Consider the following 24,948-nt stretch of genomic DNA (forward strand, 5'->3'; position numbering starts at 1 on the left):
TTTTAAACTGCTAGACAAATTCACTTGGTTCACAAATACAAAGGAAGACATGTTTTGCCAAATGCAATGTGGCCTCACCAAGCAGTCGCTGTTGCTGCAATTGTAAGACACAGCTGTGCACAAAGCCGGATACCACAAAGCGATGTGTGGTGATGACTGCAATTCGGAAAACAAGGAAAATGCAATAATTATGGTAGCACATAAAAAACAAAACAATGAACTGTTAAACAAACGGTGTTCTTTTACCATTTAAGGCAGGGGCAACCAACCTTTTTGAAACTGAGCTGCTTCTCGTACTAATTATAATTCATGTGAGGGGGCTACCAGTTTGATGCGTACTTTGAAATAACGTGTTCAAATTACCTTCAATAATAGTCTTCGTTACTAATTATATTCATTCGTGTGAAGCTACACAATGATGTTATTGCTTTCTCACAATTACAGGAATTAGAAACATCAATGTGCAACACTTTTTTTAATCTCGAACTTTTTACATTTTCAAATGATCACATGTAGTTTATAACATTCCTCAAAAATCACAATGTCCCATCACTGGTGAATTAGTTTTATAACAGGCCCGAGGGTTACCTATGTGGAGTCTTCGTGGTCGTCAGGATTTATTTTCAGGGCTACATTTAGCCACGTTAAAGTTGATGCACCTTAGCCTACTTATAACAGCGGGTGGATGAGTATTTAATTATTCTGCCTGTTAATTCCATCACTGGCATAGGGATATCGTAATTTTCGGACCAAGTCAGTAAAAAGAAAGACAAAAAAGATCATTCTCCACGTCACACCTAATGATTTCTCAAAGTTCAAAACACTACTGTGGGCATCACTGATCTAAACGATTATATTGAAGTCATGGTGTCACGATTTTTGTGGCAGATTAAGAGGTGCGGGTTGCAGGATTTTTTTTTTCAATTGAAACGACAACTTTTTAATTAAAAATAGTACGTAATATGTTCATTTGTTTTGCAATCGTGTGAAAAAAATCATAATGTACGTTTTATTTCTTCACGTGGTAATGAATACAAGACAATATTCGTCATTTTGATAAGAAATATACCTGAAATCCTAAATTAATTTAAAAAGTAGTTGGTATGATTTTTTTTTATGGAATATTTTCATGGCAAAATAGCTTTATTGACAAGCAGTGGTTGGCGCGAGCCGATGACGTCAGAAATGTGGTTCACTTCCGAGGTTATGGCTCCGAGTTCCTCCACGCGTTTGTAATAACATGTTAGTTCAACTCGTGGAACTACGTTCAACTAATGCCTGTCGTCCCGTATATTTATGTGGACTTTATGTTTTCGCGGAGTTACCCTGAACAAGACCAGTAACATTACGTGAGGACACTTCGAATGACGTTTAATCGCTAGCTCGTCGAACGGTTCTTTTCACCATGGCGCTGTACACGAAAGCCGCTGAAATCCTGGACAAGGTGGAGAAGCAACAGGGTGCGCTCAAAACGCTGGTGTATGAAAGTAAATTCGCCAACATCAAGCAGCTCTTTGCTTTGGTCTGCGAGGTCCAGAAGTTCTCGTCCATCTTGGAAAATATCATCGTGTCCACCAAGCTGGTGAAGCACACGAAGCTGAAGATGCCCCTGGCCAAGGTGTGTGATGGAAACGTTTTATATTTGCTGGTTCCAATGTGTCTTCAATGTTGAATCATGGCAACACGTGGTTTAATCCTGACTGATTTTTGATAAACTGCGCAATCTCAAAATGTACTTTTCTCCACACCAGGTTCTCGTCTTTGACATGCTCATGGGCCAAGGCCTCAAGTGCGGCGGCTCCTGGAAGGCGCTGCTGATGAAGCATCGCTCCAGACTGCAGACAGAGCTGGCCCTCATGAAAGTCAAGCAGAAGGTCAGCAGGAATGAAGACTTGCTCCCCAGTAACGTCCGACAACCTGTCGGAGACCAGCTGCCCAGGTACGCGCGTGTCAACATCCTGAAGACCACCGTGGAGGACACGGTGGACTACCTCAAGAGGGATGGCTTTATCTACAAGGGGGAGGCTTCCAGGTTGGATGACTTGACCCTCAGAGCGAAGGAGTTTGTGAAGGACCTCCACCTGCCAGAGGTGCTGGTCTTCCCGCCTAAAACCGACTTCCACGACCACTTCCTGTACAAGGCGGGCCACATCATTCTCCAGGATAAAGCCAGCTGCCTGCCCGCCTTTCTCCTCAACGCCCCACCCGGGAGTCACGTCATCGACGCCTGCGCCGCCCCGGGGAATAAAACCAGCCACCTGGCCGCCATCATGAAGAACAGAGGCAAGCTGTTCGCCTTCGATTTGGATGCCAAGCGTCTGGCCACCATGTCCACCCTGCTGCTGCGAGCGGGCGTCACCTGTCACCAGCTGGCCAATCAGGACTTCCTGAAGGTGGACCCGAATAGCAAGTTGTACGGGGACGTGGAGTACATTCTGCTCGATCCCTCGTGCAGTGGATCAGGTTGAACAATGCTTGTGTTATTACTTGAAGCTTTATGGGACAAAAATATTTATTTTGTAATTAATCAATTAATAGGTTGTCATAATTAGTATAAAATTTTTTTAAATACAATTTTACAGGTTACGTTAGGTCAAATTAATGGTGGAATTTTTTTTTTAAATTTGTCTCACATATTCAGCGAGTGTGTGTGTACTGGCGTGTGTTTCAGGCATGGTGTGTCTCCAGGACCGTCCGTCTGCCGACCCTCAAAAGGACGCGTCTCGTCTGGCTTCGCTGGCAACCTTCCAGCTGCGTTGCCTGAACCACGGTCTCCGGTTCCCTCGCCTCAAGCGCCTCATCTACTCCACCTGTTCCATCCACAGCCAAGAGAATGAGGAGGTCGTAGCGGCTTGTCTCCAGGAGAATCCCGGCTTCAGGTACACACTTTCGGACCAGTCGGCGGTGACGCCGAAATTCCATTTTCGGCACTGTCGCTGTTGAATCATTTTAGAATAGATTACAATGATCAACAGTAAATGTTAATCAGAGATCGCTTTATGTGTCCCTAAACATGTTTTTGACGCTGATTTAAAAAATGTCTAGGTTTTTTCTCTAGCACATAAAGTTTTTGAGATTTTTTTTTTTTTAAGTTTGACCTTTTAAATCTTGCACAATAAGGATTTTACCATGCGTTGTAATTTATAGCTATGACATAAAAAAAAAATTCCACCTGTTTTAGAACAAACTCCTTAATTCATAAATATTACTAAATTACATAATGTATGACAATATTACATATATGATTGTTGTATTATTAATGTTATTAAGAAAACCTGATTTGGGGAGAGAAAAATAAGGGCAGATTTAGAATTGCTGCAAAAAAATTCAAGAAAAGCATACTTGTATCTGATTAAAATTTAATAAAAATGTGTTGACCAGTGTATTGAACAATTTAATAAAACTGATGAAAATTAGTGGGATGCAACAGGAACGGCATCCTGTTTAAAAAGGTAAACAAAACAAATCACTGGCACCTGACAAAACTCGATCCGGGGGAAAAAAAAAAAAAAATCGCGCTGGCTGCAGTGTCAACTTTCCACCAATAGGGGGTGCTGATTGACTGAAAAGAGTGCAATGGAAGTTTATGTGGCCTGGCAATGGATGACGTATTTTGTGTTAACACGTTTTTGTGGTCAAATTGGACGCCATACTCACCCCCCCCCCCAATCCCTTCACCATCAGCCTTATTTCATTTCCATCCTTTTTTTGTGGAAGCATGTGGATGCTAAGTGGCTCTAAAAAGCTCAAGCTTAGCAAATGACAGCCTCATTATTGCTTGACAGTTGCTCTCTGTACTAGTTGCGAAGGCAATATGTTTTTTAAAAAAATCATATAAATGACTTGCGACAGGGCTTGGAGCCGTTTCACAGGACTCGAACCAGCCTCTTTCCGGTCCCCTAAGCAAGTCCTAACATTTTATGTGTGCAAAGGCCACGTTGCCCGACCTGCAGGACTTCCTATTTGTACTGTAGAGTGAGCATCTCTTGTGTCTTGTGTCCTCACAGGCTGGTTCCTCTGCTGGCTGAGTGGCCAGAACGAGGCCTGCCGCCCCTGCCTCAGTGCCTCCGGGCAAGCGTCAACGGGACGCGCACGCATGGATTCTTTGTGGCCCTGCTGGAGAGATGCAAAAAAGTCAAGAATCTGATGCCACAAGTAACGGTCCAGATAAGGTAGCTACCGTTGCACTTGAGAAAACGGTGAAGACCTACTTCCCCTCTGAACTATTGTTTAGATTTAGATCTGGATTTGCTCATCACAGGCATCCGGAGATGACGGCGACTTGCCCACCCACCAGTAAGAAGACCCCTGCAGCCACTCCCGAGTCCGAAGCGTCCGAGTGCGAGGACAAAGCGACGGCCGCCGAAGACGGCGCGCCTGGCGAGAAGAAGACCAAAAAGAGGAGGAGGAAACGGAAGAAGAAAAGCGGAGGCATGACAACAGAATTAAAAGACTGAGTTGGCATGTCCACAATAGGATGTCACGATGCAAGCTTTTTCATTTCATTAAACAACTTTTCTAATGGTCCTCCGGTTAATGTTGCTTACAAGTGAACAAATGACTCCTCATCGTTTAAATGCACCACATTTCCATCCCTCCATTTTTATTAGCTGCTGAACATTTCCACATTGGCATCAGGCGCACACGTCAGTTAGGGAAGGGTTCGAAGAAAAACAAATTCTCACTTTTCTCTTTGAACAACTTAGGGATTGAGCACCAAGGGAAGCAACATTTTAAAACATGGTGGACTTCCTCTATTCTGAACACAGCTGGATATGTAGTGCAGATTGCAATGTAAACTGAAGGGGGCGCTATAAGACATGATGCAGCTTTATTGTTGCTTTTAGTGGCGTGTCTATCGTGTATATTACATTGTTCTTTGTTATCCCTGCTGTGGTCTGTGCCCTCTGAACATCACACATCCTCCCTCATCCTCTCATCCCTGCCATTTTGACCCACCCCCCAAACACCCCCACCCTCTTCATCTTCAGTCTTTTGTCCAGGTCAGCGGGGATTGATTTTTCGACAAAGGAAGGCGGGGTCATGCTGTTACCACACTGAGTGGTTAGAGAAACCTTTTTTTTTTTATTAATCATTATTTTCAATTAATTCATCGTGTTTTTTTTGTGTTCTTACATGACTAAACGTTTTATTAAACGCACTAGTTCATGCAGGTGCTTTTCACATACATTCATATAATATTTGGGTCATTCCAGAACCGTAGGACAATTTGGCGCCAACATTTGGGAAAAAAGTGATCAGGTATACCATCAATTGTAAACTTTTTATGAGATGTTTTGTTTTCTACGTATTTTGCTGCGTTTGGTGCATCCCTCTTACTGGTAGGCACCTAAAAACATTAAAAAATATATTGACAATTCAGTGATGACGTCGCAAGTCGAAAAGGCGGTCAATTCGGTGAAAGAAATCTCCGCTCATTGAAAAGCATTGGACTTTGGATCGTTGTCATTTGATTTGCGGAAATTATTTTGATTTTAAAATGTGTTGAGATGTCGTTTGACTACTATAACAATCGATGTGGTTTGTATGATAGTCACAGGCAAAAGCAATACAATCCGCCGTTTGTTTTTAGCGTATACAGGAAGCACTTGCATTGTTGCATTGGGGAAGTATTGAAAACATTGGGAAAAAAAATAAGATATCGGTCTTAGAGCAATAAGCATGGCGATGTTCTTTCTGCTTCAAGAGCAAAACAAGTATTTCAAATGTATTTAAATTATTAGTATTATTAAGATTCACAGGACACATCAAAAAAATCATACAAAAAAAAAAGACGTTATATTTTATATGTAACTTGCTCATCAAGAGTCTAGAAACTCTCTTAAAATATGTATAATAAAAATATTTTCAACGGGAACCCCGTTTCACGTTTGTTTGCCCAAGACATGGCAGCTATCATCATATCTTCATATCTCAAAGTATGTCACATTATTTGCTCCCTGCACTTTCGTCCTACTGTATTTGCCACGATATGTTCTTGTCTTGTCTGAACGTCAAACCCCCATTCATAGGCAAAGCCTACTTTGTATGATATTCCTTTGTGTCTAAAAGCATGGCTGCAAGGCTCCTCACTCAGACGGCGCACGTTTTGCAGGGGGTGGGGGTTGTTGGGAGGTGAAAATGATAGAAAGTGACTGAAAGGAGGTTCTGAAGCTGTGGCGTGTGTGTGTGTGCGTGTTTCTATTCATGGGGTGCATCCACACAGCAGATTGACAGCTGCATGTATGGCTGAGACAGTGTGTGAAATACACTATGCACGCACACACACGCACGCACACCTCTGAGACCAGACAAGTCCTGATGGCTCTATAGGCACAGGGTCATAGGTCATTGCAAACATCACATCTAATATATTGAGGCAGCAAGGACTATATAAGCTGCCAAAGACTCATTTTTAATCTGCTCTTCATTTCATCAAATATTACTGATATTTAATAATGATTGAATGCGTACTTACAACAAACTACAATGGATGAAATGTTATGACATATGACGTACAGAATAATGATTATATTATACGCTAAATAAGTACAGATAAATTCTAATGATTAGAAAGTAAGATTAAGTTGAATTATGATTAAATACAATTTAAAAGATACTGCACATCTCATGTAGAATCATGACTACAACCAGAAACACTCAAACTGGTATAATAACTACAATAAAAATACAATTGATGCATACTAATGCTTTAGTACAATGGATAACAATAAAGCTAAATTATGGTAATTATTTAATAATTAATACATTAAAGGATCTTTGTGCAGTTTTTTTTTTTAACTCGCGACTGCCACCTCTGGCCCAAAGCGTAACTGCAGCATTGGTGTCAGGCTCGTTCATGGAGTGCGTGCACGATCTTAAAGCCACAGTTGACAAATAAAGACATGACTTCAAATGAGGTAAGAAAAAACTCCGCCCCTCCCCAAAGAAACTGCGGAATGTGAGGGTCCGCACGCTCTACTAAAGGCAAGATAAAAGCTGAGAGGTGCAATCGGAGTAAAACAGTCAGGGATCTGCGTACTCATCTGGGCACGTTGGCGGGGCACGTTTTGCAACGTTTACGGTGTCGAAGACACAGGATTACAAAGTCCAGTGATTGAATGAAAGCACAAAAGCAAGCCACATACTGTACAGTTATGAAGTTATAGCAAAGACACATGCTGCAGTCTGTGTGAATATTTCAAAAGGCTTTTCAATTATTAACACATATCAAATATGCACAGCACATGGTGGATGTGGGCTTTTATGACATCCCCAGGACCAGCGATCGGGACCCATGCAAACATTATTTTGAATTTCTTATAGTGGAATGAGTGACACTGCTTCTTGTTAAAAAAAAAATTCTGATTATATATATCCAACACAGCTCTCTACGACGGCGTATTAGGGCCACGTATAAATATATCTTTTTTTAGAGGGTGGGGGCAATATTCAGAGAAAAAAAAACTCGCAAATTTGCCATTCTATAAACTCGCAAATGTACTATTTTTTTCCCGCATATTTGCGACTTTATAAAATGGCAAATTTGCGAGAAAAAAACCTCGGAAACTTACGAGAAATACACGTAGCGTAGCTATAGTCTAACCATGTGAGGATTTGTTGGTGGTTAATGTTTATAAAAATGTTTATAAAAATGAAAAAGCAGGATGGAGACGGATTCATTATGAAATTAAAACTTTACTTGTCATTCAATGTAGCGAGAGCGACAACTTTTCCGGATCCCCTATCAGCTGACTAACACTAACCAATCAGATGCTAGCATACTTTAGGTAAATGCTAGTGAATGACGGAGAGCAGCAGATTTGACTCATCAACTTACATACTTGTACAAAAAAATTAAAAAATGTATGAACGTGTAAATAATAATTTTGGAAACATAAATGTACAAGTAAATATAAATTTTAATGAATTAACATAAATGTTTGAACGTACGGGTGTGGACCTTTGCAAAGCGACGCGTCTTCTATCGCCAGTGGCCGTACACAACGCTTCAAAGAGCGAATACTTACGCTACGTGTATTTCTCGTAAGTTTCTGAGTTTTTTTCTCGCAAATCTGCCACTATATAAAGTGGCAAATTTGCCACTTTATAAAGTCGCAAAAAAAAATAATAAAAAAAAATCTGAGTTTATAAAGTAGCAAATTTGAGAAAAAAAAAAAAGAGTTCATAAAGTAGCAAGTTTGCCACTTTATATAGTGGCAGATTTGCAATTGCCCTCTAAAAAAATATATTTATACGTGGCCCTAATACGCCGTCGTAGATTTCTGTCTGAAAACTGAAGCCAAAAACTGGTGTACCCCAGAGCTTACTTCTGTGGCCCTTGCGGTTATCTCTTCATGAGAAGTGCAAAAGTTGTGCAATAGTTTAGATTGCAACCACTGAGCAGTGTTTTATACAGATAGCAGCAAAATGTCCTTTCTTTCAAGGTTTAAATGCTACAAAAAAAGGGTCAGACACAAGTGTTGTGAAGAAAGCATCCTTTTATTAGTGTGAGGTCGTCCTGTCGCAAGTGAGGACCAAAAGAGGGTTTAAAAACAGTCAGTGCTCCGAAACAAAATGTCACCACCACAAGTGACTGGGTTACAATTGAGTGTGGGTGTGGCGTCGCACCCACGAGAGGAGAGGGCTTGCACAAAAATTTGTGAAAAACAAAACACATCACTTTACTTCTCTCACTTCCACACGACAGCAATATCACAACTTTTTCGGGGAGACAGGGAGGGAGGGGTTATGGATTTTTTCGTGTGCGCGCCAACAGAACCGGGCCAGGGTGTCAAACAACATCAATAACAGATTTTTATTTTTTTTAAATGTAAAAGGGCTTTTCATGAGGAGCGGGCCAGCAGTCGCTTCCCTCCGCTCCCCGTATGCATTTTGTCGTCATGGTGGCGATTCGTTTGTCCTCACTTGGCGTTGGCGGCGCCGCTGAGCACCTTGCGGACGGCCTGAATGATGGCGTCGCGGTCGATGCCGAAGATCTGGAGCAGCTCGTGGGGCTTGCCGCTCCGGGGCACCTGCGACACGGCCAGGCGGTGGACGTTGAAGCCGCTTTCGTTCACCACCGCCGAGCACACGGCCTCGCCCAGACCACCTGACGGGGAGCACAGCCAACGTGGACTCTTGTAAATATGGTTTGGATGTCTGTATTGCTGTCGTACAAGCACTGACACAACAAAAATGCTAACACCGAGGCTAGCGCTAGCACAACAATACCACTTTCTACTGTATAACAGAAGGCTCAAGTATGGAAAGGAAAAGCAGACAAGAAGACAAAATACATTTTTGGACATGTAAATGCATGAAGCTGGTACTGTATGTAGGTCAGCGCGGGCCCACAGGCCAAAGAGGAAATTAAGAAGCTCTGACAGGCTGTGCCAGCTCCCATCCCCCTCCGCCAACATACAGTATCATGGCCATCCTTCTCATCTCCTTCTTTACGAGAATCACAAACATTTCTCCAGATCTTGTCACGCTGTCTGCAGCCTCATCTCGTCTTTCAGTATTTTCTCATTCAAGCCATTTATTCTGCTTCAAGCCGTTTTGTTTACGATGCTCGTTTTTTCTTTCTAATTTGAGGCGTAAGGGCGGAAATACATGCCATTTGTTTATTATTTTAAGATATGTACATTTTAAAAGAGTTAGCAGCTGTATTATTAGCATTAGTTTGTCAAAATAACACAAGATTGAATTAATAGAAATACTTCTACTTTGACGTCGTGTATTTAGCTCGTTTTGGGGACGCATCTGTCTAATGCAGTGAGCCCGCCTTAGTCCCGCCCCACATACTGCTGGGCCAATGGTGGGTGAGGCTTTATTTATTTATTTATTTATTATTAATGCTTTATTTAACAAATTGAAATCACCAGTCAAACATGGCAAACATTAAGCAAACAAACATCATCACAGTACACAACAATCTCACAATAACAATAAGGCATCTACCCCATGAGTATGGGGTAGATGCCACGGACTTCAAACCTGTTACTGGCTAATCTAACCATATCACGATAGTTCTGGCAATTAGTCCAAACTAACTGGACTAACTGGTTTTGCCTGAAAAACTTAGTTGTGGGGGTGGTTAATATGTAAAAGTCATAAACAGGACTCATTAGACAATCATAACATGGTGGGTGTTTAACTCCAGTCCAGCAGAGGGCGATACATAGAAATCACTGAATTTGGATGATATTTTTACCTCGTTGATTTTATGTTGTTTTTATTAGCCGAAAAAGTCTCATTAGATCAGTGGTGTCAAACATACGGCCCGCGGGCGGGATCAGGGCCGCAAAGGGATTTAATCTGGCCCGCGAGACGATTTTGGAAAGTAAAAAAAATAATTGTAATGTCGAAGTAATTAATCAGCCGGTCACAATCAAAACATATAAATTCGTAATTTCACAAGCAGTACACAGAATCGTCCTGGATCTCATTATTTTACACACAACCTGAAGTTCAAGTTACGGTTTGTTTAAAAAAAATAATAATAAAGTCACAGACCGACATATTCGTGTTAAATATGACACAAATTCAGTTACTGGGATGTTCACTCAAAACCGGTTGATACAGACCAGAATCTAAGCGATGCATGAAATATATACTACATAAATAATTAATTAGTTTTAGTTGAAAACATATCCGACAAAGGAAATAAAATACAGTTTTAAAACATTTTCGTACGTAATAATTTATGCGGCGGTGCGTCGTAACGGGTACGTTGGTCACGTGATATGCGACAAGAAGAAAGTAGTGAGCTGGCTGTTCAAATCGCCAAATAGATTGAGAGCACTATAGGCCACTATATAGTGCGGGACCATGTCGTGAATGAGGGGGTAGGGGACAAGGGTGGACATTCGGACCCAGCCTCTGACATGGGACATCTTGCAAGCCCTCACCCGATGAACTCGCGAACAAAATCGACTTCTCACCTTCATAGTAATGGTCTTCCACGGTGATGATGCGCCCCCTGGTGGCCTTGGCGTTGTCAATAATGGTCTTGGAGTCCAAAGGTTTAATAGTGAACGGGTCAATCACGCGGATGTTAATTCTCTCTGTGGAGGGGGAGTGACAGGATTCTTCAGTGGGCGCTTTCACACATCCAAAATACAGAACGAGGTTCGCTATACCTTTTTTCAGGTGTTCGGCGGCTGCCAGCGCCTCGTGCAGGGTCACCCCCGCGCCAATGACGGTCACGTGGTCGTCATTGCTTTTGTGGACCACCTGAGATAGAAGGCGATATTAAGGCAGCTCCATATCAAAAGACAGCGTTCCAGATGGCAGAGTTGGAAAAACTACTCACAATACTTTAGTAGGAAGATAAAATACTCGAGTAAAAGAGGAACTACTGATGAATACTACAGATACTGCCGTTGCCTTGATAAACTCTTTTTATGTCTTTTTTTTTGCGTTGTGTCATCATCCGCATAGGCTATAAAAAAAAAAAAGTAAGCAGTCTATTTTGACCAAGTAAGGAGTAGAAAGTAAACTTTATATTTCAAATGCAGGTTGCAAAATAAAAAGTCAGTCGGTACATTACAAAGTATTTGTACCTGGTTACTTCTCATCACTGCTATGAAAAATGTGTTGAAGCAACATCTTCGCGCAATAATGAAGTCGTGTGAAAAAGTAAGCATGCACACTGAAGACGATTAAGTGAAGTGTTTGTTGCTTTTAGAGATAAACACGACAAACCTTAGCCTGTCCAACATGGAAGTCCTCATTGCAGTTGTAGATGATGTTGTTCTCTGGGCGGCTTGTTCGGATGAAACACAGACCCTGAGAGAGAGAGGTGGGGGGGGGGGGGGGGGGGCTTAACTCATGCTGATACTGTGCCTTGACAACAGAGAAGAAAAAAGTCCATCCAGCTAGACCAAATACCATCCGTACCAGAGGTATTTTTTTATTTTTTTATATAAGCTACTTATATATGCTGACAAGTAGTCGATCACGTCTTTTAAATTGTTTTCTAGTGACTGTTCACAAACTGCCTTATTTATTTATGTCCGTGCACTTGACGCATTTAATGCAATTTACTGCACATATTTGTAAGCATATCATTATGGGTATATATATATATGTGACTTTGTGTTGTATGCTTGTAAACTGCTGCAAACCAAATCGCCCTACAAGGGACAATTCAGTAAAGTGAAGTGAAGTTGAATGGCAGTTGACAGTTGAGTCACGCCCAATGCTTTTGAAAACTGAGACAAAGGCCTGATTTGTCCTGATTTTGAAGCCTCATTTGATATTTTTGACGATTTTTCTTTTTTACCGTTCAAATTTTGCAGTGTTTTAAAACCACTCTTCTTGTGTGGTGAGTGTATTAATTTTCATTTTACTAGAACTTCAAGATGCGTTATACTTTAATTGATTCATTGTAAATAATACATAAAAATATGTGTAAAATAAACACATTTACAAATACTTTTTTTTTTATATAGAAAAGAGCATGTTAATTAACTACAATTGAACTGAACAAATACAGTAATCACACCTACAAATGGGAAAAATAAATTAATGATGAAAACAAATGCTTTCACATTTTCTTATTTGATCTAATAATTGGTTAATTAAAATGAAATTAACTATACATAATACAATTAAAAAATGGAAATAAATTATTAATGAATGAAAAAAAAATCACAATATGGCCATTAGCACAGTGAAAATGGCTGGGAGTGAATGAGTTAAAATAATTGGCTGTCATTTTTTTTTTGCAAAAAAAACAAACAAAAAAAAAGGTTAAATTTTTTGTTTCCTAAAAAATCTGGAAAAAACGACTTAGCCGATTATTTTAAGAAGGTGTCGATCTGTAAGCGCATGAATCACGGATACCTTTGTGTTGGCAGCAAGCTCCACAGCCTTCTCAGTGGAGACGCCATCGCTAGGGTAGAAGATGGTGGTCCCGGGAATGGCTCTGAACATGGCCAGATCCTCAAGACCCATTTGAGAGGGACCGTCCTCGCCTACACAAAAACACACACACAAACACATGAACAGACGTGAAGCTAACATTTGCGCAGCATGCTAGCAAACGAGCATGCATTCAGGTAGTGACCATGCAGTATACCTGAGGAGGTGGAGGAGAAGGTGAAAGGGAAGGAGGTGGGGAAAGAATCAGATCGCCTCTATGACTCGTGGGAGGGACACGGGGAGGGAGGTTGCTAATTCCAGAAAGAGGAAGAGGAGGAGGTGCTCAAGTCATTAAGAGAGAAGGTGACAAGATGGGAGGTTCAAGTTAAGGATTCTGGGGAAGCATTTACAAGTTACACTTTTACGTTCAAAACATAGGCCATTAATGAAGCTAGTTTGTGATTGGCTGACCGATGGAGACGCCGCAGTGGGATCCGCACAGGTTGATGTTGCTCTCGGAGATGGCGGCCATGCGCAGCTGGTCGTAGGCCCGGGAGAAGAAGGTGGCGAAGGTGCTGGCAAAGACCACGTTGCGGTCTCGCACGGCGCAACCGATCGCCACGCTCACCTGGGAGAGGGAAAAGAGAGTGACATTTTGAACCGCCAGACCTCCTGATGTCAAACTCATTTTCATCAGCGTAAGCACAAAATTAGTAGGACGCAGGTGTCGTCTTCTCAGCATTACGTATTGGAATTGCCAGTGCAATGTATTTTTATTGGTATGAGCAGCAATGCAATACATATCTACATTTTAAAATAAAAGTGGCTAGCAATATTTCTTCTTGCCCCTGTGATGTTTCCATTAGTTTTATTATTATTAAGGGGGGTCAGTCAATTTTTTATTTTAATTGTAATTAATCGCATGACTTCAATAGTTAACTTACAATTAATCGCACATTTAATATCTGTTCTAAATGTACAATAAAATATTTTTTCATACTCTTGTTCACAAAAAAGTGTAAAAAATGTTAAACTAATAGAAATATGGCTGCATCTTTTAGTCATTGATACAGTAATTTTATAACAATTCCTAAAATTCAGTTAAAGTTCAAAAGATGTACTGTATTGTAAAATACGAGTGTGATATTGATTAGTGTTCAGGTCATTTTTCTGCCACTAGATGGCATAATTACATTTGTAAGACGTTGGTGACAGCTCAGTTCATTTTTTTTTCATATTAAGAGCTATCTAATCTTTAACATGGAGTAACTTGTGAAGATCTGCGCATTTTTTAAATTTTAAAACACAACTTGACCCCAGTCTCCACAAATATATGCATTATTATTAAATGTATTGCTGCTAAATTTTGACGTGGACGTGTCTGCTGCGTTGCGACTGGAATTCCCCCAGTAGAGGCTTTCCAAGTAACGGGCGGTCATTAATCATGCGCTAAAATAATAATAATAATAATAATAATTATTATTATTATTATTATTATTATCATTCATTAACAGAGGAGTACCACCAATTTTGTCCATGTGGGAAAACAACATTTTAGCGTAATTAACAGTAACATAACTGCAAAATAAAGCTAAGACAAGTTACTGTTGTACATAAAAACAATCGAATGTGTATGGAATTGTAGCAACCATAAACAAAAGAAGCCAAAGAAAAATAATTTTGATTCTAAGGTTCCACTGTCCTTCAAATGAGAATTGATGTTGCTATAACATTTCATTTGTCAAGTTCTACATACTACAGTATTTATGGCTATACTGCTCAATAACCTGAAAGTATGCATGCCTGCGAAAACCTGAACCTCTGGGCCCATCGTACCATGTTTTGCTCGGCGATGTAGCACTCCACGTAACGGTTGGGATGTTCGTTCTTAAAGAGCTCGGAGAAGGTCGAGTTCTTGGTATCTCCGTCAAGCGCCACCACGTGGTCATTGTAGCGGCCCAGCTTGGCCAGAGCCATGCCGTACGCCTTCCGGGTGGCGATCTGGTCACGGAGGCGCAGACAGATACTTTGTGACCATACATTTTGAAGTACAAATGTTAAACTCATGTTTTTCACAAAGTGTTGACGATAACCTTCTCTCCATGTTTGTAACTGGGTGCGTTGGGCATGCGGATGTTGCGCAGGCTGACGGGTGCGACGTCCTCGCTGGGCGGCGAAGGATACAGACGCTTGTTGCTGCTGACCATGCGGCTCTGCAGCTCCTTGATGACGCTCTCGGCCATATCTTTGGGGAGGGGCTTCCCGTGCCAGCCCATCTTATCTTCGGCCGCTGAAAGAGACGCACGTCATTGTGGTTGTAGTGTGCAGTGGGGTTTCGAATATTTGGACTGTTGTGCGTAATTTTAAAAAAGTAATCGCAATATTTCATTCAGTGCCACTGACGGCTATAGACGTCAAAAAATATTTAAATTATATATATTAGGAACCACTTTTCTATGCCACTTTTACCAGCATTAAGGTCAAAGGGTGAAAAGAACAAAATGTCAAGTTGATAAAAATGGTCCTTTATTGACTTTATAAAGGCAGAATTTGAATCGTAAATGCTACGACCGTTTTTGCCCACATGCATGCTGACTCGTGCATGAAATCAAGTTGACACAACAGGCTGCATGAAAGGTCAAAGGTTAGAATCATGTGGAGCACAGCCTTAGAAAGTTATGACAACTGCTTCTGCCCGTGTTCTGGAGCCCCCCAAGCATGCAATAATGCACATTCCCCTCCTTCATCATAACAAAACAGTACAATAGGCCATTGGTGTGCGTATCCTACACATTCTTGGGGATTAGGAAGAGGGGATTACGTGTGGTCAAGGTGTCACATTCAATTTGACAACAGCTTGAGCGTAGAGGTCATCAATAAATGAAAATAGGAGTAAAATACTACCTTGTATGCCCTTGCCCTTGATGGTCTTGGCGATGACGGCAAGCGGCTGGTGACGGGGCTGACTGAGGACCTTGCACAACTCCTCCACACTGTGTCCGTCCACAATGACAGCATGCCAACTGCACGAATACACACCGTTTGGGATTCAATTCAAATGTCAATTTCTTTAAATAGATGAAAAATAATTCACACGTTATACAGATGCATCTCAATACATTTGAATATTGTCAAAAACAATATTTCAGGAGTTCAGAACAAAAAAATTTAACTCATGTACAATACTTTACAGCTTCAATAAAAAAAATTCAGGTCATGTAATATTCAAACTTTTTGAGATTAGGAATTTGTTGTTGTTGCTGTTTTTTTGGGTTACATTTCCCTCCATACATAGTAAATATATGCATGCTAAAATACCAAAAATCAGATAGTCTCTCTGTATGGTATGCAAAGAATCAAATATTAAAACAGTACATTGAAGTATCTTAATCTTTTTTTAATCCAGTACAGTACATTACAGTTGAGCTATATTTACACATTAAGTGTAATACAGTTGCATGCTTATTTAGGTAAAAATTTTCCACACTTATGTGCAATACATTTTAATTGTAAAATTATTTTATTAAGGGGAAGCCCAAAAATAAATAAATAAATAAATAATGTTCTATGCAGCCCCACGAGTCTAAATACGGTATTCTGGTTAATATTGCGATAGTGGAATATGAGTTAAGCAGCAAAATCCAGCAGTTTTTAGCAATATCAGAAGGCGGCCATTTTGCCACTTGCTGTCGAGTGAAAATGACATCACAGTTGCTCATGTCTCAGGTAACAACCAATCACAGCTCAGCTTCGGAAAACAGGTGAGCTGTGATTGGTCGTTGCCTGAGCAACTGTGATGTCATCTTCAGCAAGTGGCAAAATGGCTGCACCCTGAGACGGAGAAAAACGGCTGGATTTTACTTCATAACTCATATTACACAAATAGATTAACCAGAATGTCATGTTTAGACTAGTAAAGGTCACATATAACACATCACAAGAAATGTTTAAGGTTGACTTCCCCTTCCCTTTAAGTCTTTTTTTTTAATTTGTATTTTCCTATATTTAGGTGCAGTGTTAATCATTCTTTTTAGAATAAAGTTTTTGCCTAGTTTTTGATGAAGACTGTATTTTTACTCATTTACTGCCGTTGATGGCTATAGACATAAAAAAATCATTTGAACTATTTCTAATTAATTAATTACAATCGTTTGACGCCCTAATTTTTAATAATCTTTTATTTTCTTTCATTTTTTCTTTTTGAAAAAAGATTATTTAAAAAAAGAAAAGAAAATATTATTAAAAATTAGGTCGTCAGGCGATTACATTTTTTTATTGTAATTAATCGCAAGACTTCAATAGTATAACAATCACAAATTTAATAATAATTTTATATCGGTCTAAATGTACAATATTTTGTTTTTGTTTTCATACTCTTGTTAACAAAAGTGGAAAAAAAATTTAAGCTAATAAAAATAGTTCAAATTAATTTTTTACGTCTATAGCCGTCAATGGCAGTGAATACGTTAATGTTGGTCATGATGGTGGTACTTGCAAACAGTTTGAGAACCGTTGCTATCAATCATTTATATACCCATTGTACAAATGTACATTTCGACAAGTATTATTATTATCATTAAAATCTGATGTATTATTATTTCCAAGCCGTAGGATTTACTGTACAATATGTAACAAGCTCACCCGAAGGCCTCGCAGCGTCGTTGGTATTTCTCGACATGGTGCTGGAGAGGCGTCGGGTCACTCTGGCCCAGCCTGTTGATGTCCAAGATGGCCACTAGATTGTCTAGCTGGTAATAGGAGGCGAAGGCCATGGCTTCCCACACCGAGCCCTCGGACAGCTCGCCGTCTCCCAGCAGGCAGAACACCCGGTAGCTGTGCGCACAGAAAGTCGCATGAGCAAACACTTGGATCATATTTTCATCCCTTCATTATTCTCTTTATCGACCATTAGAGGATTTTTAAGGATGCACTTCAGTGTTTGGGAGAGTACACTATTATTTAAAAATCTATTTGAGATTTTACAGCCTCAATACACAATGACTGTATCTCTTTTCTAGTCAGCACTCGAGTAGCATCATTTTGGAGCAGCTGGGGAGGCTTTACCAGCACCTTTCTCTCCAGAGCACAATTTGGGATCAGGCCTGATGTGACGCTTCAACACACAAAGGCACACTTCACCGGCGCCCCACCCACCACGCCCTCGCGCCCGCAGCGTAACGACTGCTGACAGCTTTCCGGTCAAATAGACACGTTCGTATTAAAGCTGCAAGATAGGCACAGACACTTCGCATTCCAACCTCACACGCAAAGAAACAACAAACCGCGCAGAAGCTAAAGGAAGAAAGGGATGAGCTGAGAGGAATTCCACAAAGGCGGACGCAATGAGATGGAGAGATGTTAGTTGAGGACAGTTAAAGCAACAGTACGGAAGAACAGCTCCGGGGCTTTCCCTCCAGCTGTCAAGGGTTAGTCTTTTAATTGAAAGCATGGAAAGAATAAAGTCGTTTTAAATCTGAATTAAGAAATCATTCTTATTTTTATACTACTGTCATACCAAAAAATGCAGATAAATTCTTACCATAATGGAAACTTTTAAGTAGTTGTCAAAAAAAGGTAGCAATTAGATTTGAATGATTTCTTCTAATGTCAAATAATGCCAAATCGCTTTTCAGAGGACGCGCAAAGACCCAAACACTGCATACAAATAACCAAAAAGACATTTCCACTCCGTACATATCTCTTGCCTGTCTGTGCTTCACTCAATAATCTCACATTTCAACATTCATTATGGTGGATTACTGCAGCATCATCACCCTCAACTCTACTGCATTTGACACATTCATTCACGCATATATTTTCCAATTTCCTTGAACAACCACACCCTTGCTTTGCTCAATTTTATGACTCATTTCCCACACCTTTAGTGAATAGTCCAACAATTCTCAGCTTCTCCCCAACCTGCCAGTACAAGGTCATACGACGGCGTGTTATGGCCACGTATACATATATTTATTTTAGAGGGCGAGGGCAATATTCAGAGAAAAAACTCGCAAATTTGCCAATTTATAAATTACGAGAACTACACGTAGCGTACTACTCAACTGTTTGTGCCAATACTTTCTGTCGGGTTTCCAAATAAGGAGATAGTAATTGCTTTAGCAGAGATTAACCATATCATGTTAAGCATTCGCTCTTTGAAGCGTTGTGTACGGCCACTGGCCAGCGACAAAGACGCCTCGCTTTGGGAAGGTCCACACACGGACAATCAAACATTTAAGTTAATTTGTTAAAATGTATATTTACTTGTACATTTATGTTTCCAGAATGATTATTTACACGTTCATACATTTTGGTATTTTTTTGTAAAAGTATCTAAATTGATGTGTCGAATCGGCTGCTCTCCGCCATTCACTAGCATTTACCTAAAGTATGCTAGCATCTGATTGGTTAGTGTTAGTCAGCTGATAGGGGATCAGGAAGTGTTGTCGCTCTCGCTGCGGTGAATGACGAGTAAAGTTTAAATTTCATAATGAATCCGTCTCCATCCTGCTTTTTCATTTTTATAAACATTTTTATAAACATTAACCACCAACGAATCCTCACATGGAGACTATAGCTACGCTACGTGTATTTCTCGTAAATTTCCGAGTCCCCCTCGCAAATCTGCCACTTTATACAGTCGCAAAATTTCCACTTTATAAACTCGTTTTTTTTCTCTCGCAAATGTATGAGATTTTTTTCTCGGAATATTAAAGATATATATTTATACGTGGCCCTAATATGCCGTCGTTAAATACAGTTAAGTACTTAAAATAATTTAAATGTTGAACACCAGGAAATATTTTTTAAAGTCATAATCATTATAATGCCAGCGTTGTTGGGCAAAATCTAATAATTTTACTGTCTAACATGGAAGCGTGTGGCATCAAACCAAGTGCAATCCATTGACCTATAAAAAGCTGCAATCCACTGAAGTAGGTGATGCGGGGTCTCCATGGCAACAACATGCAGTCACGCCCACATGGTTATAGGGCATGAAACCCTTGCTGTCTCTACTCACTTCATTACAAGACTGTGTAGTATCCTAATGATTTCAAACTGTCACTTTGAGGCAATAGGATGGAATTTCCATGAAATCAGTGGCTGAAGCCTATTTTGGGAATTTGGATCATTTGCGTTGCATTGAATTAGAGTGACGAGCTGCTCCGAGCATCACGGTGGGGAAAAGCTATGCAGCCTTATGCACACATGTATGCAGTTGCACACACAATGGAGCAAAGAGTAAGGCAGAAGACACACCGAGAGGGAGGGTGTGTACATTTCCACTTTGGGGAGGTGTTGGGGGAGAGTGAAGCAGATGGGGAGATGGAGCATGGAGGGCGTGCACTTGCATGCGTGATTATTAGAGCAGAAACAAGTGAGTGCTCACAGCGGGGAGGGAAAGAGAGAGTACACTATAGCATTCCTCACACTGATGCTGTTCCTCCCCCCGCAAAAAAACCCCCTATATATTGTTTTTAAGATGCACTGTTTTTATTTCCTCAGCAACTAAATGTACCAAATACGCTTAAAATTCAATTTTTTTTAATCTACCCGTGGTGAGTTGTGGATGACGTGACTAGGATAAATTACACGAAATAGGTAATCTTGGATGTTAAAAAAGAAAAAAAAAGTGGCAGCTTTAATGTGCATCGTCGGCTTTTCCAAATATCAACAGAGAGCGCACCTGTCAGTGTGCGTTTGTTTCAACGCTTCAGGCTAAAATGTCACGTCAACACAATGGGTTGCTGTCATTCACAATCACTTACACTATATGGATGCAAGTCTTGGGAGCCATCAATTAATTCATTAATTATTCAACAATGAATGAGGCCAGTTGAACCTGAATTTGAATTCATTCATCTTGGCAAGACTTAGGGAGGTTGCACACTTTCCTATACTGAATACTCCCCCCCCACCCCCCCTGGGTATGTCAGATACATAGGAAGTTTGCATTCAAGCACATTCTACGAACCAATATAATGTTTAAGACAATTACCTAGCAAAAACGAAACAAAATTGGCAGCTTTCTCAAATTTTTGCAACCCTTGGTGTGATCTCCCTCTCGACCAAATCGGTAATCATACGAGCGTGGTTTTTGTGTAGGTTACCTGGCCTCGTCAAAGTACTTCCCAGTGTAGGCCATTCCACAGGCAGCTCCCAGACCTTGGCCCAAAGAACCAGTGGCCACATCCACGAACTGCTGCCTCTGTTGGGACAACAAATAATGGGCTCAAAACACACGCATGGTTGTTTGGGTTTTCTTTTCATACACACAATGTAAAAGATACAGCGCATTATTTTTTGATTGGGAATGTGGATAGTGCAGGGATCTGCAACCAGCGGCTCTGGGGCCATATGTGGGTTTTTAGTCCCTCTCCGGTGGATCCTTGTGTATCTCTAAAATTTTTTTTGTAGAAATTCATATTTTTTTACATTTTTATTTTTTAGATACAATATTCTTTAAATTAATTAATAATTAAATACAAATGAATTAAATATTCCCCAAAATGTCATAGTCCAAATTTTGAAGTTGTCAGAAAAAAAGAGATGAAAGGTAGATGAAAAAGTAAAACATTTCTAAAAATGTCCATGAAATTGCCAAAAAATGTCAGAGTTCAATTAAAAAATAAGGCAGAATAGAACATTTTCAAAAAGTAACCATAAAATATCCAATAACAAAAGATAAAAGGGAGAAAAATAGCATACATTTTTTATTTTGAATTGAAAAGAAAAAAAGTCCTGAAATTGATTTGAAAGAAACGCAGAAAAAAAAACATTAAAAAGGTAACTATAAAATGTCCAAAAACAAGAAATCCCAAGAATTATCTAAAATGTCAACAAAACTGGTAAAAATGTCAGATTTTTTTTAAAGCAGAAAATGCAGGAAAAATGTCTATAAAATTGCCAAAAAGGTCAGAGAGGCAGAAAAATCTAAAAATTTATGAAAAATGAAGTACGAAAAATTACAAAAAGGCAGAAGAAAGTCAAGACTAACACTAACACACTGGTTTGTTCAAATGTTTTGTGGCTCCAGACAGATTTGTGGTTATTTATTTGGGCTAAAATGGTTCATTTGACAGTAAAGGTTGCTGACCCCTCGGATAGTGCAAGTTGTCCGCATATCTCCACGCTTTCTAACGCATTCTAGAAACATCTATGGTATGTTAGTTAATTGAATGCTCTAAATTGAGGTGTAAATCTGAGTGCGAATGGTTATTTGTCAACATGTGCACTCTGCTCAGGCCCGGCAGGTGTATCCAGACCAAACGTAGCTAGGACAAGCTCCAGCTCACCCACCGCCCTGAAGTGGTAGAAAATGGACAGAAAGAAGAACTTTGCGCAGCTTCCTCACCGGTACAGGGTGACCCTCAAGGATGGAGTCGACCTTGCGCAGGTTGAGCAGCTCATTCTCCTTCAGGTAGCCCGTTTCCGCCCACACAGCATACAGCACAGGCGCAGCATGACCCTGGAAAGATGTGGCAAAGATCAAATAGTGCTTTATCCTTGTTATGGAATGACCGAGGAAGTAGAATTTCATTTGAGTAAATATATTTACTGTATGTTAATGAGAAATTTTGAATGTCACAAATGTTAGATTTCTTATGCATTCTCATACCTAAATTGAATTCGAAGTCTGATTGCCATTGTTGGGATATCAGTTTGTTTAACCCCTTTTGATAAAAGTGTTAGTCATAATTGAAGGAGATCTCAAGTGCTACTACAAAATCAAATCAAATCGAGCATATATGTAGTTTATTGTCCTGATACAGCCAATCTGGACATGTCGTACTACCTTGGAAAGGATGAAGCGGTCGTTGTTGGGGTTGCGTGGGTCTTCAGGTCGGTACTTCATGGCATGAAAGAAGACCACAGACATGATCTCTGCAACACTGCAACATGATGTGGGGTGACTGGAACAGATGAACAAGACATAAGATATGTGATGCTTCGGTTCAATGTTGAAATAGACCACAGCCAAAGAATGACAATGTGAGGAAGTAAAACAGACACAAAAAAAAAAGCCATCAGTGGTGTATATTGACAGTTTCTGTGCATTTACTGGGTTAATTCATGCCAGAGCACACAAAGTCCAAGTTAAGAGAGGCCTCCCTCTCGCGCACACACCGGATATTGTCATTTTTGTGCATGCACACTCTTTAGATATTATATCTTGCAGGTTATTGCTCTGTCTATTTCCACTCGACATGCCAGAAATACCTCACCGTAACCTTCCTCCATCAAGGCTTAATCTTTCCTGAAAGGGAAAATGTGTTCAAATGAGGGGAGTCACAACCTTAAAAATATATAGTTTAAGGGATGAAATGAAATGAACATAGATAATGGGGGAATTATCACACTAGGAGCATCCTAGGAACAATATGACCATCATAAAAAAATAAAATAAAACAAGTTGGAAGCAGTCAGTTAAATTGACCGAAAAGTGTACACAGGAAAACTAATAGTAATAGACATTCTGTTTAAAAACACCTTTATCTAACCTGTCACAATACAGTAGTTGGTGATTTATTAAGACAAACACAACAGACGAGTTTATACTCGAGGTAAAAAATAAATAAATAAATAAATATATATATATATATATATATATATATATATATATATATATATATATATATATATATATATATATATATATATATATATATATATAAAATTTTATTTTATTTTGAAAGTTTAACTGGATGTAGTTCGACTGAATCCCGAGCGCTTAACGTCGCAGTGACGAACCGTGCTAGCGAGCTCGGCTTAAATCAGGACACGCGTGAGAGCTCCATTCGGCCTTGACTGTGCTACATGGACCGCTGAGTGCATTGGACCGCTGACTGCACCGAACCGGACTCCGCTCCTCCTTTTTCTCCTCCCCCTTCTTATATAACCGAACGCGGAAACATTTCAAACCACTGTTGGATGGATCTAATCATATTTTTTTCGTTTTAAAGCTCGTTTGTTTAATCGATGAACGGAGAGCGGAACATATGACGAGTAAAATCTATTTAAAAAGTTTTTTTATTTTATTTTATGGAAACAAAAACATTCAATTCGCTCGCAACATTAGAGTTAAAAAAATAAAACGTAGCGTATCTACTAGTAATAATAAACACATATCTACTCCACCGTCATTTCACTTGCTAGAATAATATTCCTTCTACTCAGTTATAAAGAATTCTACGAAAGCTGAAAAGAATACATGATTAAAAAGCGAAGAAAAGCGTTCGGAACAAAGCTATTTCCAGAAGATTACGAGCAATTGCATTTACGTCCCATACAGTCAGGTACAGTAGAATGAGCAACCATTTTGTGTTCTATTACACTTTCATTTCTTCTTCTACTTTCGCAAATCAAGTATTCTACGGAAGCTGAAAAGTTTAATAAAAGAATTGCATGGCAACATAAGAGAAACCCAAATACAGCAATGATCACACCTGCATACACATGACAACCTTTCCTACTTAATTCGTGTTAAATACGATATTCCCATAACATTACGAGTAAATTGAAATGCGTTATTATTGTGCACCTGTCCTGAGACAATCCTTTTGCAGTACAGTGTATCCCCCCCCCCCCCTCCACATATATATTTTTGAAATACCTTTGCAAACCGCGTTATGTGTCTTCCGTTGGACTTTCGAGCGCTGCGCTTTCGACTTGGACCGTGACATGACATGTCAAGGTGGGATCAATTCAGCTCTTACCCGCTGCCCGCCGCGGTGGTCGCCTTGATGGAGTTGATCCGGAGCCGGTTGGCGAGGTTCCTGAGCGCTTGCAGCGTCTGCTGGTCTGGCTTGTGGTAGTCTTCCATGTTGTACCCGTGTGCCCAGATTAATAAGAGTTAACACCCCCAAAATGGTCCCGCGTGCGCAATGCTCGACTGCAGGGGTTAAAAAGGCGGTAGTGAGTCTGCAGCAGAGTGACAGAAGTGAGACGGGTGAGGGAGGGTAGGGATTTGGGGCGGGAGGGGGCGTGTTAGCAGGCAAATCCTATGAATATGGCTAATCTAGCGCTAAAAGCAGCCTGCGCCATACTCCGAACAGTCACGCACGAGCACAGCCAATA

At 40.2% G+C, this 24,948-nt stretch overlaps 2 protein-coding genes across 2 annotated transcripts; one reads left to right on the plus strand and one right to left on the minus strand.

Moving 5' to 3' along the window:
- The first annotated feature begins 1,195 nt into the window (after positions 1–1,195).
- nsun5 (NOP2/Sun RNA methyltransferase 5) lies at positions 1,196–4,527 on the plus strand. Its single transcript, XM_086068939.1, has 5 exons — positions 1,196–1,618; positions 1,752–2,463; positions 2,672–2,879; positions 4,008–4,172; positions 4,262–4,527. Exons 1-5 carry the CDS (start codon positions 1,406–1,408, stop codon positions 4,455–4,457), a joined length of 1,494 nt encoding a protein of 497 aa, XP_085925065.1. The 5' UTR covers positions 1,196–1,405; the 3' UTR covers positions 4,458–4,527.
- A 3,956-nt stretch (positions 4,528–8,483) lies between these two features.
- Positions 8,484–24,852, minus strand: LOC147179399 (transketolase-like). Its single transcript, XM_086068938.1, has 14 exons — positions 24,588–24,852; positions 22,667–22,784; positions 22,226–22,339; positions 20,982–21,079; positions 17,512–17,703; positions 15,775–15,893; positions 14,964–15,160; positions 14,707–14,871; positions 13,342–13,498; positions 12,853–12,983; positions 11,710–11,793; positions 11,145–11,238; positions 10,947–11,069; positions 8,484–9,112 (listed from the first exon to the last, which is right to left on the minus strand). The coding sequence occupies exons 1-14, from the start codon at positions 24,692–24,694 to the stop codon at positions 8,925–8,927; spliced, it is 1,887 nt and encodes a 628-aa protein (XP_085925064.1). The 5' UTR covers positions 24,695–24,852; the 3' UTR covers positions 8,484–8,924.
- Positions 24,853–24,948: the final 96 nt, after the last annotated feature.

The sequence above is a fragment of the Leptonotus elevatus genome, chromosome 2 (assembly GCF_054856555.1).
Source record: "Leptonotus elevatus isolate MCC_2025b chromosome 2, RoL_Lele_1.0, whole genome shotgun sequence".
Classification (NCBI taxonomy): domain Eukaryota; kingdom Metazoa; phylum Chordata; class Actinopteri; order Syngnathiformes; family Syngnathidae; genus Leptonotus; species Leptonotus elevatus.

Coding starts and splice junctions, on each gene's coding strand:
- nsun5 (XM_086068939.1), top strand. CDS start 1,406: ATGGCGCTGTACACGAAAGCCGCTGAAATCCTGGACAAGGTGGAGAAG. Junction 2,464..2,671: donor TCCCTCGTGCAGTGGATCAG/GTTGAACAATGC, acceptor CGTGTGTTTCAG/GCATGGTGTGTCTCCAGGAC. Junction 2,880..4,007: donor CAGGAGAATCCCGGCTTCAG/GTACACACTTTC, acceptor GTGTCCTCACAG/GCTGGTTCCTCTGCTGGCTG.
- LOC147179399 (XM_086068938.1), bottom strand. CDS start 24,694: ATGGAAGACTACCACAAGCCAGACCAGCAGACGCTGCAAGCGCTCAGG. Junction 15,894..17,511: donor CGACGCTGCGAGGCCTTCGG/GTGAGCTTGTTA, acceptor GTATTCGTGCAG/TTGGCATGCTGTCATTGTGG. Junction 11,239..11,709: donor TCCATGTTGGACAGGCTAAG/GTTTGTCGTGTT, acceptor CTTCTATCTCAG/GTGGTCCACAAAAGCAATGA.